Consider the following 14869-nt stretch of genomic DNA (forward strand, 5'->3'; position numbering starts at 1 on the left):
GTGACTCAGAGAGAACTCTAAATGCTCTTTATTAGGGGTACACGAAGGAAGGTGCACCGACAGTAGGTCCAAATTAATGTTGTACGTCTAAAAGAGCCAGCAAACCTTCAAGGAAGCTTCAGAATCTTTATCAAAAAAAAAAAGGAAAGCTTCAGAACGTACAGGATCCTCAAGTCACTAAACCAAATTGGTTTAGACCTTGTCTTGCAAGTAAGCAGAGTAAAAGACACCCAAGGCACCAAGAGAAAGGGCTAGAAGAAGGCCAGATGGCACCAGTTTACGGCTATTGTACAACCTGATACCTGGAAGTCAGAAGCAAGTCAGGAGGGGTTGGGTGTTTCGACTTCTCTTTATCTGGTCTGAGTTTCATGAGGACTGAAGCACAAGAAGGTGAAACATACCAAACACGCAGGCAAAGAGAAAGGCAGATCCAAATCCAACAGCATCACCCGCTGCCTTTGTCTCAGGTGTCTGCATCAGATAATAGGCCTGCAAAAAATGTTAGCCATGTGATCCCAGTAAAATTGGCCACGAAATTCAGTGAGCATTTGTTTGCAAATAGAAAGGAGTAGGGTTATTATTTCTGAGATTCCCAATCATGTAAATAAGCTCATGATTTCAGTAATTAACATAGAATTGGATACGAGAAGAATGCATTGCTTAGAGGATAAAAAATTACTGAAACAAAAAGGTAAAATCGACAAGCTCGTTGATCTGCCAAGAGTACATATTTTTCATACACATCTCATTCATAATTTACTGTTTTTTCAATAGTTGATCCAGGGTAGGAATAGGAAACAAAGGAAAGACTCCATCTAGTCAAGAGATCCATGTGCTTGGTAGCATATTAGGATTTAGAACTGGAATAGATGATGAAAACTGCCAATGAATCCGAATCAACATCTCAATTTGGTATAGTAGTAGTATTGCCAACATAATGATGAATAATTCACTTGAAAAGTAATTATTCCAAGACTTTTTTATGAATTCCAAGGCATAACTCCGCAAGCATCAGTCCTACTATGTATCAACAATGGAATTTTGAATTTGGCAACACATTTCCACAGTTAGCCTGTTACTGTTCCACAGGAACAATATGCCATCTAGAAACCTGTCTATTGTTAAGACTCCACAGTTATTTCAGAATCTCTTTCTAAGAAGAAGAAAGAAAAAAACAGTCTCATTATTCCTCATTCCATGATCAATTTGGTGAGTATTACAAATAGAAAGATGATGACAGTTCACTGCAAAGTAACGATTCCCAAAGCATTTTACGAATTCCATACCATAATTCCAAAAGCATCAGGATCGTAATTTATACCAATGAAGGAATTTTAAACATGGAGAACGCGTTACACAGGTATCCTGGTTCGGTTACTGTTCCATAGGAAGGAATTCCGCCTGGAAAATTGCCTGCTGTTAAAATTCGACACATTTCTTTTAGAATCTCTTACTAGGAATATGATAAGGGCCCTTATTCCTTGTGCCATAATAACCAGGCAAAAAGAAAAAGAAAAATCTTCTAGTAATGTTAGTAGCAGTTATGTCATTAGATTTCCTAAATCCATATGCGCTAACAGAGTAACAGATTGCCTACAATACATTAGTACCAGTGATGGAATTAACCACTTCCACAAAGGAAAAGCGGAAAGCAAGACAATCTGACCATTTGCTACGCTCAAATAAACTAGAGTGCTCAGAAGTCCTTAGCCGCACCTAGCAATTAGATACTACCAAGGACTTCAGCAACACTGCCATTCAACCAACGACTTCAAAGTTCAAACCCCAGTGCTTCCAACCAATCCAGAATCTTAATCATGTCTGCAATTTGGTCTAAAGCATAATTGTCATAGCCAACTCAACATAACCGTTCCAGCAGGAATCATGACACGCAACAATGACAAGGCATGTGATACGTAATCTACCAAGCAGACTCTTCTAAACAAATGAAAAGGAAATGTAGAGGACATTCGAGGTCCACTCACAATGCCCATGAGTGCAGATCCAGCCAGCCCTCCGTAGATTGAGCCTTTACTCCCCGACCTCGCATCTGAACACGGCAGAAAGTAAGAAACTCAGTGGTCAAAGAATAAAGCCGCAAATCAACCGACAGGCCATAGCAGCCACACTAGCGAGGCGACCGCGCGTACATGCGAAGACGCCGCCGCCCAGGAGGAGCACGCCGTAGGCGGCGGAGGCGGCTGGGGCGAGCTCCGACACTGCTTCGCAGCGGAGCAGGGCGCGGCGGCGGGGGCGGAGGCGCAGGTGGGCAACAGGGGGACGGGGCGGCGGCCTGGGAACCGAAGGGAGCGAAGCGGAGAGGGTGGCGGAGGTGGTCGTCAGCGCCGTCATTTTCCTTTAGCGCAGGCTCGTGCGGGTTCCGGCGGTCGCTGTCCGTGGCCGGAGAGTCGGGGACGAGTGGTGCGCAGCTGCCGCCTATCCGCTATCTCAGAAAGGCCGAGATGTCAGCGAGAGTAGTTTGAGAAGGCTCCCCTGCTTCAGCCTTTGCGCTGGAAGAAGGAAGCCGGAAAGGGCCTCTCTCTCTTGCTTTCGTTGTGGCGCACGTTTGTTTAGTCGATCGGCTTTGCACGGCCCGACAGAATTAGACGTCTCTTCTAGTCTTCTTGATTAGGATTTCATTACAGTGTGTCCATTTAATTTTTTTCGAAACACAGACGTCCATTTAAAGTTTTGAACACCAAAAATTACTGAAAAGCTGGTAAGTGTCGTTAACTCATATTCACCCTCCACAGCTAAATGTCATTTCCTATACAGCCGCCATAGCTTCGGCATGGTGAAGAGATGGCATTAGCAAAGAAAGCATTTTCGCTTGAAGTATAGGAAAAGTGGCGATGGTGATTAGGGTTTTCTAGCCACCTCTTCGAAATTATTTTGGTACTTTAATTAAAGTGGTGTTCACTCATGTGGTATAAGAACTTCGGTTGGCATGAAAATGTGCTAGGTGTCAAAAGGCACGTGTTATTATCCTTGGACCGATAGTTTGGACCGATGGTTGGAGCAAAACTGCAAATAAACACGTCCAAGCCAAAGTCTATGAGTATTTGTTCACGGATCATTCGTGCGCGACTTTCAAAACTTTGAAGGTTGACCAGACAAGATCGTAAGTCGCACTTTATTCAGCCTTTGTCGTTGTTGATTACCCATGAGAGCGTTCATGTCACTATCTATTCAAGAAAACGCCTACGTCAGCTATGATCACATTCCTACACCGACTACGCACCAAATGCTTACGTTCATATATTGTACTAGTATACTCATGCTTAGGTGGAGCTAGTAAAGAGAGATAAGTCTCTGATGTTACATTCATAATTACATTCTCCAAGAAATACTATATTTCTATTGATCTTTCTTATTACTTTTCTTTTAGAGCTTATATGTTAATCCTCATGAGACATGCTAGAAAATAGGAAGTTTTAGAAATGCCCACAAAATAAAACAAAACATCCAGTCATCAAATTTGGACTTGACAATAACTTGCTTTGAATTATCCACCTTTGTTACAAAGTAATCACCTGGATCTACATCTAAATTACCCATTTGTCATTACATAAATCTGCATTAAAGTTACACAAATCTATCGTTATGAAAATAAGATAAATTAACCCCTAAATTACATCTAAATTAGACACATACACCATTATTAAAAATAAACTGAACTAACCTAGCATCCGAAAAGATCTACATTTGAATTAGCAATCTGCCGTCATGAAAACAAATAACCCAAACATCTTATATGCATGTTTCTAAATTATCGTTCACTTGAGACATAGCAAATATAAGAAATTATATGATGAGATGTTGGCTCTAATTTGTCCATAAACTCTTATGTTTATGTTTCTTTAAAACAATTGTGTATGTTAAAATAAGTTACTATTTTTCTGCGGGTAATTAAAATAAGTTACTAGCCCATGAAGCAGCATAGGTTGAGAGACTAGTGCTCAATTACGTATCGAATCCGGAAGATAGTATTCTATAGTAGAATTTTCATTTCAGGGAATCTTATATATTCAAAGTGTACGCACACAGAACAAACTTTAAGGAATCATGTAGGAATAACTCGATGGATAACTTATGGTAATTGGCAAAATGATCTATTATACACACTTGTGTTATGGTACAGCTTCCGTCACAAGTTTACAACAATTGATCGGGAGGACTCAGTATCCATTTCCGATCATTATTCTGTCACATGCTTGCTACTAACGTCAAACCAAACCATATATATACGATACGAAAAAAACTGAGGAGTGAGGACAATAAATGGGTACGTCCTGCTTTACCCACCGACACCCGACGCCTGTACAACGTCTATGCGAAAACTAGCTATACGCCCCTGCATGCCTGTCTAATCTTCTGGCAAACGATCACATAGACTTGTACGCAATGTGATCGCAAAAAAGGATGTACGCCAGGTACGGCACACCCTGCCAACCGTCCGTTACCGAATGAATGCCCGGTGATTAGCTAGCGTGAACCATCGGTGACTGCGGCGACATCAACGCCAATGGGCTGGAGAGCGCGAGGTGCGAAGCGACGGCACCTCCTCGGCGCGGCAGGCTGAGGTGGAGGCGTCCCCTTGCGGCCCAGCTCTTGGCCTTGGCCTTCTGCTTCTGCTGCTGCACGAAGCTGCGGATGCGGCCAAGCGCGACCTCCATTGTCTCGTCGTCCATGTTGGCGTGGCAGACGCGGAACCACCCGGGCTCGCCGCAGTGGAACGACGTGCCGGGCGACACGTTCAGCTTCACCTTGTGTATGATCACCCGCCACAGCTCCAGCTCCGCCTCGGGCGTCTTGTCCCGCAGCATGCCCCGCAGGTCCATCCACGAGAAGAGCCCCGCGTTCCCGGGCAGGCAGCCGATGCCGACGTCGCGGAGGCCCGAGGTGAAGCGCTCGTGCCGCGCCGCCAGCCGCCGCTTGCTCTCGGCGAGGAACCGGGCCATGAAGTCCGTGTCCGAGAGCATCCTCGCCAGGAAGTACTGCGTCTGGGAGGAGACGAGACCGAAGCTGGACATCTTGCGCGCGCACGCCACGACAGCGTCGTTGTAGGAGTAGATGATGCCGACGCGGAACCCCGGGAGGCCGAAGTCCTTGGAGAGGCTGTAGGCGATGTGGATGAGGTCGCGGTTGCACCCGGGGACGTCGCGCTCCACGACCTCGGCGATGCTCACGAAGTCCGGCTTGGCGAACACGGACCCCGCGTAGATCTCGTCGCAGATGAGGTGGACGCGGTGCTCCGTGGCGAACTCGGCGAGCATCGCCAGCGTGTCGCGGCCCATGATTGTGCCCAGCGGGTTGGAGGGGTTGGTGATGAGGATACCCTTGACGCGGATGCCCTGGCCCCGCGCGCCCTCGTACGCCGACACGAGCGCCTCCCTGGTGAGCGCGAAGCCGTTGGAGCTGTGGCACTCGATCGGCAGCAGCTTGATCCCTGACCTCCAGCAACAGTCGCGGTCGAAACTGTGATCATACAAGGAAAAAATGCGTCAGGACAGGAAGGACTCGAGAGAACGACTCTGCCGTCGTGCATGTGCATGTGCATGTGCATGCTCTACATTTTCTTGCGAGGCGACTATGACTCTAGGGAAAAGGTCAATGATGTACTAAACTTGTACATGGAAAGTCGTATGGACCGGACCGTGCGAGAAGTTGAGAACGAGTTCCGTGCGTGACTAGATTGCCTGATCCAACTTGGCGACAATAACCCAGCAACTAAGATCTTCTTTTGATTTTATTTATTATGGGAAAAGCTACTTTGGAGGTTCATCAGGTCAATTTTGAAACGTTTCCCAAACAGGAAAAGCTGAAAAAGGCTAGAACGTACTAGTTGACAATCTTGTGAGGAAACCAATACCATATAGAAGTCCTCTTCTACGTTTTGACAAGTTTTGGAGTCTATGCATGACTAATTAAAGACATGATATGAGAGGTTGCGATCAAATTTAATTTTGTCAAGGACTAACCGGTTTTAGCTTAAACCCGTATATGTTTGACAAATTTTAGTCTATATATATGCAGGACCACGATATGAGAAGCTGCGATCAAGTTTAATTTTCTCGCAAGAACCACGACATGAGAGGTTGCTATCAAACTTAATTTTGGCACGGACACGAGGACATACGCTGCGTAGTACGGCGTCGGCACGAGGTAGGCGTCGCCGGGGTCCGCGAGGCAGAAGGCGAGCGTGTCCTGCGCGCCGGTTGCTCCGCCGCTCATCACGACGCGGTCGGGGTCGAACGTCACCTTCCCGCCCCTCACCTGCCCCATGAACTTGGCCATCGCCTGCAACAAGTTAATTGAAAACGTCAGGATCACATTGCGGTTAGCGGTGATCTGTCAGGAAGGCGACCGGCCGCTAGCTGCGCCGTCGCTTTCATTCGCGGTCGGCGCCATTAGACAGCAGCTGCCTCGATCACCATATTGGTTCTGAGCTAGCCAACAACAAGCAGCAGCTTACCTCTCTGAACTCCGGCAGGCCGTGGTAGTCCTGGAAGTTGGCGATCCTCCGGAACTGGGAGGCGCCCTGCGCCGTGCAGATGGACGCCTCCGGGTGGTTCAGGCTCCACTCCTCGATCAGGTCCAGCGACAGCTGCAACATAAGCAGTTTATATGAGCATTCGATCGACGGCAGTTTTTACAGAGGTAAGCGTAGCTGCAGGGGTGCGTACTTGGTTCTCGGCGAGGCCCATCTGGATGACGCCGTCGCGGTTGTGGTCCAGGTCGAAAGGGTTCATGTCGTAGGCCTTCCACCCGTCGAAGTAGGACGAGTTCTCGCCGTGGCCGTCGCCGGTGGCGATCCTGGAGAGGAGCTCACTGCCACTGCCACCAGCCATTTGCTCGGCCTCAGTCGGTCGGTTCTCTGAGGTTCAGAAGACCTGCCGCAAACGAGCTAACGAAGAGGGGAGCAGCGAAACAGAGTGCGCAGAGAGCTGAGCACGCGTCCGATCGATCAGACGCTGTGCCTTGTTGGGCTGCTGGGGGTCCTTTGTAGGAGGAGAGCTAGCGGGTTTTGGTGATTTCCAAGTAGCGAGCTTTGGGCGCCTATTTATATGCCATCTGGTCAGCAACCGCGCAGCGAACAAGTTGTGCGCGGGCGGGCGGGATGCTTCCGCGAAATAAAAGCATTGCGGAGGCTAAGGACTGGTACCGATGCGAGTGGGCGACCGTAACCGCGAACATGTGGAGGTGGACCCTCCTCGCTCGCTGACCTTTTGAACGTCTCGTCTCGTCTCTTTTGCAGCCCGGGACACGGCATCTCATGGCTTCAACCTCTCCATCCTTTGGCCCCTAGCTACCGTGTCGAATTGTTTGGTACTTACTGGTAGCTGTTGACATGGAATCGAAGGGTGCTGGCGCGATGCTCGGCTGGCCGTGATGTCCCGCTCGCTGTCGCAGATCGCAACATGGGGTTGGATCGCCACACGTTAACCTTTAATTTGGGTACAAAAAAGGTTGCCGCGCTAGCTAGAAGTTTGGTGCGACGCAGCGTTCAGGCGATCGATGGATGTTGACGCCAGTAAATAGCATCGCCGTGCCGACGCAGTTACGCCGGCCGGTCCAAGCGGCGGCCCGGCGCGGCGGCGGCGGTTCTAGCTACCGGCGGCTTGTGGCAAGTAATTAATACTAGGTCTATTTGGACCAGCACTGAGCTCGCATGCAGGCACGACCCCCAGGAAGGTGGAAGGATTCAGCCGGCGGCGCGCGCTCTCGGCTTCCAAGAAAACGGGAGGCGTCAGGCGTTTGCAGTATTGCCGCCCGATGCTGAGGTCTGTTCGCCCGTAATTCGGGGATTATTCGCCTGCCATCTGTTCCTGCCTAATTTAATCACAGTTTTTCCCCCTGGCGCCGGTGAAGGATCATCGGCCTTCCCGATCAATCATAGATCCATAGCGTGCTACTAAGGTGGTGTTTGAATCACTAGTTTATGGGCTAAACTTTAGTCCCTAAATTTTAGCTCTTAAACTTTAGTCTTGCTAGGCTATTTGGATCCATGAGCTAAACTTTAATTTCTCATCAAACAATGACTGATTTGCTCCTCGTTAATGACTCCATGCACATGCACAGGAATGCACATGCACCCATGCGCCTGCTAGGAACTACTTGCTGTTCCTGCTGGTCGTCTACCATGCGCCTGCTAGTTTCTTCCATGCTGTTTCACTTATCTCGGACAAAGTAGTCACCAGCCGCCAGCAATGGGAATTCTTCACACGGAATGTTTCTACCACTAATTTCCAATCTGATTCAATAGTTAGCAAGTTTTCGATGCTCTATAGATCACTGACACTAGTATACTACATACATAGCCTAATTAACTAGCTAGTTGCAGTGGCAGCTCCCAATGTGAAGTTCAGAAAAGAGAAGCGGTAGTAACAAACAGGCATCATCGACAGCAGCTTGCCCTGCAGGTGAAAATTGGAAGCACAAGAATTTGTTAGCTACTGTTCCATTCCATCGGAGACGGAGAACAACTGAGAAGAGGATTTGGTAGCTACTGTTCGATCGGACACCGGACACGATCGATTGCTCGGGCTGCGGGGGGAGGGGGGGCGGGGCAGCGCCTGCTGCTGCTCGCGCTCGTGGAGGTGCGCGCGGATCTCGTGGATCCGGCCGCGGGCCTTCTCGACAAGGTGGCGGCGCTTGCCGTAGGTCTGCTCGAGGCAGCGTTGCAGCTCGGCGGCGCGCGCCTGCTCCAGCTCCGCCAGTGCCTCCGCGAGGCGGAGGCGGAGGAGGAGGTGGCGGCGCCGTGGGGCGGAGCGGAGATGGCGGCGGCGGGCGAAGGAGGCGGAGCCGGGCGGAGCATGCGGGGAGGGAGAGAGAGAGCAGAGAGAGTGTGTGGGGAGGAGAGAGGAAAGAGGAGCAGGGGTGGAATTTGTGGTCCTGGGATCACTTTTAGCCCCTTTTAGGGTCTTTTTGGAGGCTAAAATTTAGCACCCAAAGTTTAGCTATTTGTCACTTTTAGCCCTCCTGTTTGGATCCCAAGAGCTAAATTTTGAGCTAGAAGTGTAAGACTAAAATTTAGTCCATGGATCCAAACAGCCCGTAACTCAAAAATGCCAAAATGCCAACTGGCTGAGTAAGGTGTGTCTGTTCCATGTTCCTGTCCGAACAGCTCGACAGCAAGTGTGGTGTGGACGTACCCAAATGGCGCGAGATTGCCGGACTGAGAAACTGACTGTGGATCTAGTCATCACCTACAACTCACATCTCACATATTGCAAGAATTTGACCCTGTTGCGATGTGCGAAGTCAAGTCTATAAATCTCTGGAGAGCATGCAGTCAACGTAGTACTCCTACGTTGCAGCAAGTCCTAAACAAATACAAAATGTACATGGCTACTGTAGATGGCACCAAGCGAACTGACCTACGCTCGTCCTCGTCGTCGTCGGTCATGGTGTCTGCTATTAAAAAAATTGCAGCCAATTTGGCCACCAACAGTGACTGCACTCGCTGTCCGGCCATGAATTGACGTGTTGGAGGAGCATTGCAGTGCGTGGAAATCTGGCATGCTAGATGAAGCTCTAGATGAGATTAACCTTCACCCCGATCGATCTGTCCCTGCTGTTCCGATAGTAGTATGCATTTTCCAATCTGCTGGTACTTTCTAGGAAAGTTTGTGGTTAAATACTAAGATCGGTTGTAGTCAATGGGGTTGAAAGGTCCTCGTAGAAACAACTATTCATTGATCAAACGGAGGAAAGGATAAGGACGGAAGAAAAGATGAGGCGTCGCAAGCACAAAAATTCAGTAAGAACAGATCTGATACGAGCTAATGCAATACTGAATCAACAGGACAAATGACAAAAATTATGACTGAATTCAAGTTTTTATCTGCCAAGAAATCCATATTTGGACGTTGAATAATTTTTTTTCCAAAATATGATCGAGCACAAACTTTTTGCGGAAAAATATACACCATTCGTTCTTAAATATATAACACTGTTGACTTTTTCTCCAACTTTGACAACAATATCTATCTAATAAGTTAGTCAAATAAAGTAAAATGAGTACCACTATGTGTATCGTCAAACATACTTTAGATTTAACGTTTAAAATTTTCTATTTGCATAAATATTTGTAGAAAAGATGAATAGTTAAGTGGATGAAAAAAGTCAATTGTGTCTTGTATTTAAGAAAGTGGTAGTAACCAGTTTTTTTTTCCTATGAAACTAAAGATTTGTCATCACCTTGTAAGGAGACTTAGATATGTATGCTTAAAATGAAGCATTCAAATTTGGTTTCTTCTTTTAATTATATCACTGGTATTGTTTATTTATTGTTTCTATTTGAATTAATTTGAACTTTTCCTTATATAAAGAAATAAAGGTGGATTTTTTTGCTGCGTCGAACCTTTTTCCCTTTTACATAAGAACATCTAAGTGCCATAAAAAAGTGACTAAGGCATATGGAACGAAATTCAATGCAGATCAATCTCGTGAAAAAAAATCTTAATTAGCTAAAATCAAGCAACACGACTTGTACCATAGTAGCATTTACGATTTATAAGATCTTCAGAGAATAATTAAGTTTGCATGCTCAATAATAAGGGCGTGCAAACTTCAACGCTTTAGTCTATGTGTGCATCATCCACACGATGGATCCATGTTGGACAGCCGCCACATTTATATACAACCTCGTGCTTTCCATTCTATCTAATGATCGATTTTCTCTCCACCATGTGAATTTCACTAGGTGGTTAGGTATTTACTAGGGTAGAATCCGTCCATCTAAGTTTAAGTCTTCGACTCAACCAAATATAGCTCATTTTATGATTCTAATTGCCCAATTTTTTAACTTAAACCTAGGAATACACGAAAAGTTGCATACACGGGCAACATGTGGTTGATGTTATCCATACACTGGTTATGGAAAATATTTCCATAACATATAACTCCCACCATTTAAATGAAAATTTTTTGACAAAAAAATGCAAGTCAAAGTGTCACATTAGAGTTCGCATCGCTACCGTAACCCAAACAACACACACGTTTAAAACCTGATGAGGTAGCGCAAGACCCTAACTTGGCTTTGCTGGTCGATACCTCCCCGCTGGCAATCATCCGCCATCCTCTGCTACACTCTATACAGGGAGGATCTCAGCACCGTAAGGGCACCATGAGAGCAACCACAGCCGGCAACGTCCATGCAACCCTGATCCAAAGTCGTCGAAACGTCGTAGGACGGCAACGAAAACAAGGTCCTAGATTCCCTGCCGTACGCATCAAGTGAAACCGTGTGAACCCCGACGAGACCGTACTGGTCATCCCTCATCCGCACCGCGCGTGGGAGGGGCAGGGGATCATCGGTCATCTGTCGGTGGTCGTCGCACACAAAGCCTAACTTAACTGGTCTGCGTGTCACCGTGTCAGCATGCATGTACTTTCAGCTAACGGTCCCATCGCCTTTCGAGCTCGCGGTGCTTGGTTTCTCCCTGCAGAGTACTGACTAGTGACTATACTGAGTACAGTCCGGCATTCGTTTCGGGCAGTTCCACATGCAAGAAATGTACGAGGACGGCGGTGCTAGTGTAGACACCGTGGATCGTGGACTGATGACTGATGAGTCAGATACTCGGATCTACAGCCGGACACGATCTGTTGATCCACCGCGCCACACGCACGTTCGTACGTCCACCGGATCGGAGACGCACGTTCCGCCGCGGCAGATGTAAATGTAACGCACGTTTGGTAGCAACCGGCTAACCGCTCCAGTTCGTTTTTGTTCTATGGTCAAATGCGTCAAGCAGCACGCGTGTACACAGTACATACACGTCCCGCCAGAGGTGCTGAACTGGAGCTGCAGACTTGCAGAGCGGCCGATGTAAGGTATAGACTCAGCATGAGACTCAGCTACAGGCGCTACACAAAATATATGAATGGGACCATGGGAGCATACGACAATGCTACGGGCGCCACAGATCAGTATTCAGTGGTACTACAGTCAACAACTTGATGGCCAAGCATGCTTTCTGTGCAGTGCAGTGGAGTGCTTTGACAAGGCAACCAGCAGGCACTGATAGTCGTCAAGCGCATGCACACCTAGCTCAACTGCCCAAGGACAAGGTGGAGCACCATGCTGTCCATGCATCACTGCGTATGTGATAATGTGAAAAGGGGAGGAAAAAAAAAACATGGCGATGATAGTAGGTTGAACCAACCCGGTAGGTGTGCAGTTGTTCCTTAGGACGTCCGAGAAGGTAAAGGTGAAAAACAATGGTGATATAAAGCGGGATGTCTAGATGCATGGTTGGGTTTGACAAGGCTCCGATGCTGCGTTTCCCAATCAAATCCACGCCCAGCTGCATGCGCGCCTCCTGTCCAGGCCCAACCTCTGCGCGCATCATCACTGCACATAGAAAACTTACGTCTAATCCACGTCCTTTTATAACAAGTAATTTTCCCGTGTCCATGATTAAGTTTTGCAAATACGGCCATGAGAACCTTCGTGGTGGTACGTACGACCGGTGTCTTGGTCCGTCGACGACATCACGACACGGCAGACTCTAATTTTCCTTTTGATTTTGAAAGGAACTTCTCGAAAAAACAATTACATGGACGGAACCGCCAGTCCCTGCTCAACAATCTTCGTTAAAAAGTGGCATTACAGTATCCATTTGCGTTGCTAACTAGCATTTCCAGAATCCAGATCGTCCTGCTTGTTGCTTGTCCATTTGCTGGAGCCAGGCCGAAGCCGACAGCGACGGGACGAGGTGACCTGAAGGATCGCCGCGGCCCACTAGCCCTGCGTAGCCGGTGCAAATGACGTCACCCGCTTGGTCATCATTCATTCTCCGTGCGACCCTGGAACCGCCGGTGCATGGCATGCGGTCGTTTCATTGGTCATCGCGCATGCCACCCACTGGATTCATGTTGACAACATGCTTAATTGGGCGCGTTCTTGACAGTTTCACGACATCCTCGCGCCTGTTTGGTAGTTTGGCTGCTGTTGCTCCAAATGAAATGACAACCAGCAAGCAGTGTAGTAATTGTAGACAGCTTCGTCGAGTCAGAAAAGGTCGCGTGCTAATTGCTACACTATGCAGCACTATTGCACAGCCGAATTGTGTTCCTTCGGACTGGGCTGTGTCCTGTAGAATTTCGCCTCTTATGGCTTTGCTCCCGCGACGGTTCGATCAGCTGGTAATGTTTCAGGCTCTCTGCAGCTCCGTATTGGCATTTGGAACAAAGCGAGTGCATGTTATGGAAAAGGGGTGCGGTAGTTCACTTCCACGGGGAATATTGACGAGGTTAGGAATTCAAAACTACACCAGCTTATTCTCCCAAACCGAACATACGTACACATGCGTGTCTTCGGGGAACTGTATCTTGAAACTTTTAATGCCATTTTCGAAATGGTTTGCATCTTTGAATCACTTCTCTTGTTTGTTTTCAGGCTGACTGACTGTAGTGTCTGTGTGGACCGTCGCCGTGGTCCAAGTGGGCACGTGGCCCAACTTGCGTTCCCGGACCAGGCTCACACGTGTGGTCGCGTCAGTTGGCCCCGCGCATCTACGACTAGCCCAGTCGTCGTCGCCTGCTGGACCAAGCTACATAGCAGAGTGTTTTTTCTAGATCCATGGGCCGAGAAAGTAAAGACGAGGCCCGATACTGGAATTTGGTACTCTTTTTTTTTTCCTTCCCAAACCCCAACTAATAATCCTAGCTAACGAAAGAGGGCTGCTAGTTCGCCGTCCAGCGGGTTCGTTCAGAGGCTCGCGGCGATTCAAACGGAATTGCACGCACTCTGGGTCCCTGCTCCAGGAATGTAACATCAAGCTCACCAAATGGGAGTCCTCGCTGCCTCTGCTTTGCTGTGGAGTTACTGAAAACTTCTGCGCCTGTCCACATACAGTTCAGCAACCATATTCACCAGTTCCCTACTCAGGTTGCGGCATCTGTGCTGGCTGCACGATGAGTAGTGAACTGGTGAAGCCGACAGCGACAGGGCGAGGTGGCCTGAAGGATCGCCGGTGCAAGTGACGCGCACCTGCATGGTCGTTCGGTCTGACGGTATGCCGTTGAGGTCATTTGATCTCGCACATGGCGCCACCCACTTGCTTCATGTTTGGAACATGTTTGGTTGAACGAGTCCTTGACGTTCTGGTGCTGTTTCTCTGAATGAAATGACAATCTGCAAGTACCAAGCAGTGTTGTAATTGTAGAGAGCTTCATAGATTAAGTACTCCCGTGCTAAATTGCTGCCACTGCACAACCGGAGATGTCTCTTTCCACGATGGTTCAATCAACTGGCAATGTTTAATTTCTGCATGTTTTGGAAAAAGAGGGCATTGGTTCTACAAGACTGTTGACGAGACTGGAATACCATGCTACCGGCTTTTTCTACCGAACCGAACATGCGTGCACATGACCGGCCCTTCGTGGAGATCTAGTTTCAAATTATGAATATATGTGTTCAAATATGAAACTTTGAATCACTTCTCTTTGTTTGCTTGAGCTTGACACTCGCCGTTCTCCAAGTGGCTCAACTTGCGTTCCAGCCTGCCATCCAGGTACAAGGTACTTCCCATCACATCAGTTGGCCGACACATCTCGACTCAATAATCAATCCGTCTTAATTTTCCACTGAGGAAAAAAATAATCAATCCATCTGGTCAGTCAGACGAGACCACAGTGTCAGTGTGTGTTTTCCAAATTCGTGGGCCTAAAAGAGCTATGAGCTTCGACCAGGCCTATACAAAATACATTCGTGGGCCTAAATAAAGAGTTTCTATCGAGGCCCAGTACTATAATTTTGGTAGGAGGATACGTACTATTTTATTCCGTCCCAATTAATCCTGGCCGCACGTTGGATAATCACCCCCTCGGGCCTCTGCAAACAGTACAAGGCAAAAGA

General features: G+C 47.9%; 3 protein-coding genes across 3 annotated transcripts; all 3 read right to left on the bottom strand.

The window, feature by feature from the left end:
* Position 1: 1 nt before the first annotated feature.
* Positions 2-2530, bottom strand: LOC101755621 (protein FATTY ACID EXPORT 4, chloroplastic). Its single transcript, XM_004976513.3, has 4 exons — positions 2151-2530; positions 1986-2050; positions 402-489; positions 2-302 (listed from the first exon to the last, which is right to left on the bottom strand). The coding sequence occupies exons 1-4, from the start codon at positions 2350-2352 to the stop codon at positions 193-195; spliced, it is 465 nt and encodes a 154-aa protein (XP_004976570.1). The 5' UTR covers positions 2353-2530; the 3' UTR covers positions 2-192.
* Positions 2531-4068: 1538 nt separating this feature from the next.
* Positions 4069-7050, bottom strand: LOC101756021 (1-aminocyclopropane-1-carboxylate synthase). Its single transcript, XM_004976514.4, has 4 exons — positions 6687-7050; positions 6476-6607; positions 6140-6300; positions 4069-5478 (listed from the first exon to the last, which is right to left on the bottom strand). Exons 1-4 carry the CDS (start codon positions 6849-6851, stop codon positions 4482-4484), a joined length of 1455 nt encoding a protein of 484 aa, XP_004976571.1. The 5' UTR covers positions 6852-7050; the 3' UTR covers positions 4069-4481.
* A 1183-nt stretch (positions 7051-8233) lies between these two features.
* LOC111257964 lies at positions 8234-9409 on the bottom strand. Its single transcript, XM_022828542.1, has 3 exons — positions 9385-9409; positions 8511-8935; positions 8234-8417 (listed from the first exon to the last, which is right to left on the bottom strand). Exons 1-3 carry the CDS (start codon positions 9407-9409, stop codon positions 8331-8333), a joined length of 537 nt encoding a protein of 178 aa, XP_022684277.1. The 3' UTR covers positions 8234-8330.
* Between the last annotated feature and the right edge of the window lie 5460 nt (positions 9410-14869).

Source organism: Setaria italica, chromosome VII (genome assembly GCF_000263155.2).
Source record: "Setaria italica strain Yugu1 chromosome VII, Setaria_italica_v2.0, whole genome shotgun sequence".
Classification (NCBI taxonomy): domain Eukaryota; kingdom Viridiplantae; phylum Streptophyta; class Magnoliopsida; order Poales; family Poaceae; genus Setaria; species Setaria italica.

Excerpts from the sequence above, each read along its gene's own strand:
- LOC101755621 (XM_004976513.3), bottom strand. The coding sequence starts at position 2,352 with ATGACGGCGCTGACGACCACCTCCGCCACCCTCTCCGCTTCGCTCCCT. Across the intron at positions 2,051-2,150 it reads GGGCGGCGGCGTCTTCGCAT|ATGCGAGGTCGGGGAGTAAA; the intron begins GTACGCGCGGTC and ends TGCCGTGTTCAG. Across the intron at positions 303-401 it reads TCTCTTTGCCTGCGTGTTTG|GTATCAGGTTGTACAATAGC; the intron begins GTATGTTTCACC and ends TCTGACTTCCAG.
- LOC111257964 (XM_022828542.1), bottom strand. The coding sequence starts at position 9,409 with ATGACCGACGACGACGAGGACGAGC. Across the intron at positions 8,936-9,384 it reads CGACGACGACGAGGACGAGC|CCTCCAAAAAGACCCTAAAA; the intron begins GTAGGTCAGTTC and ends GCTAAATTTTAG. Across the intron at positions 8,418-8,510 it reads GTCCGGTGTCCGATCGAACA|GGCAAGCTGCTGTCGATGAT; the intron begins GTAGCTACCAAA and ends TTTCACCTGCAG.
- LOC101756021 (XM_004976514.4), bottom strand. The coding sequence starts at position 6,851 with ATGGCTGGTGGCAGTGGCAGTGAGCTCCTCTCCAGGATCGCCACCGGC. Across the intron at positions 6,608-6,686 it reads TGGGCCTCGCCGAGAACCAA|CTGTCGCTGGACCTGATCGA; the intron begins GTACGCACCCCT and ends CTTATGTTGCAG. Across the intron at positions 6,301-6,475 it reads GCCTGCCGGAGTTCAGAGAG|GCGATGGCCAAGTTCATGGG; the intron begins GTAAGCTGCTGC and ends AACTTGTTGCAG.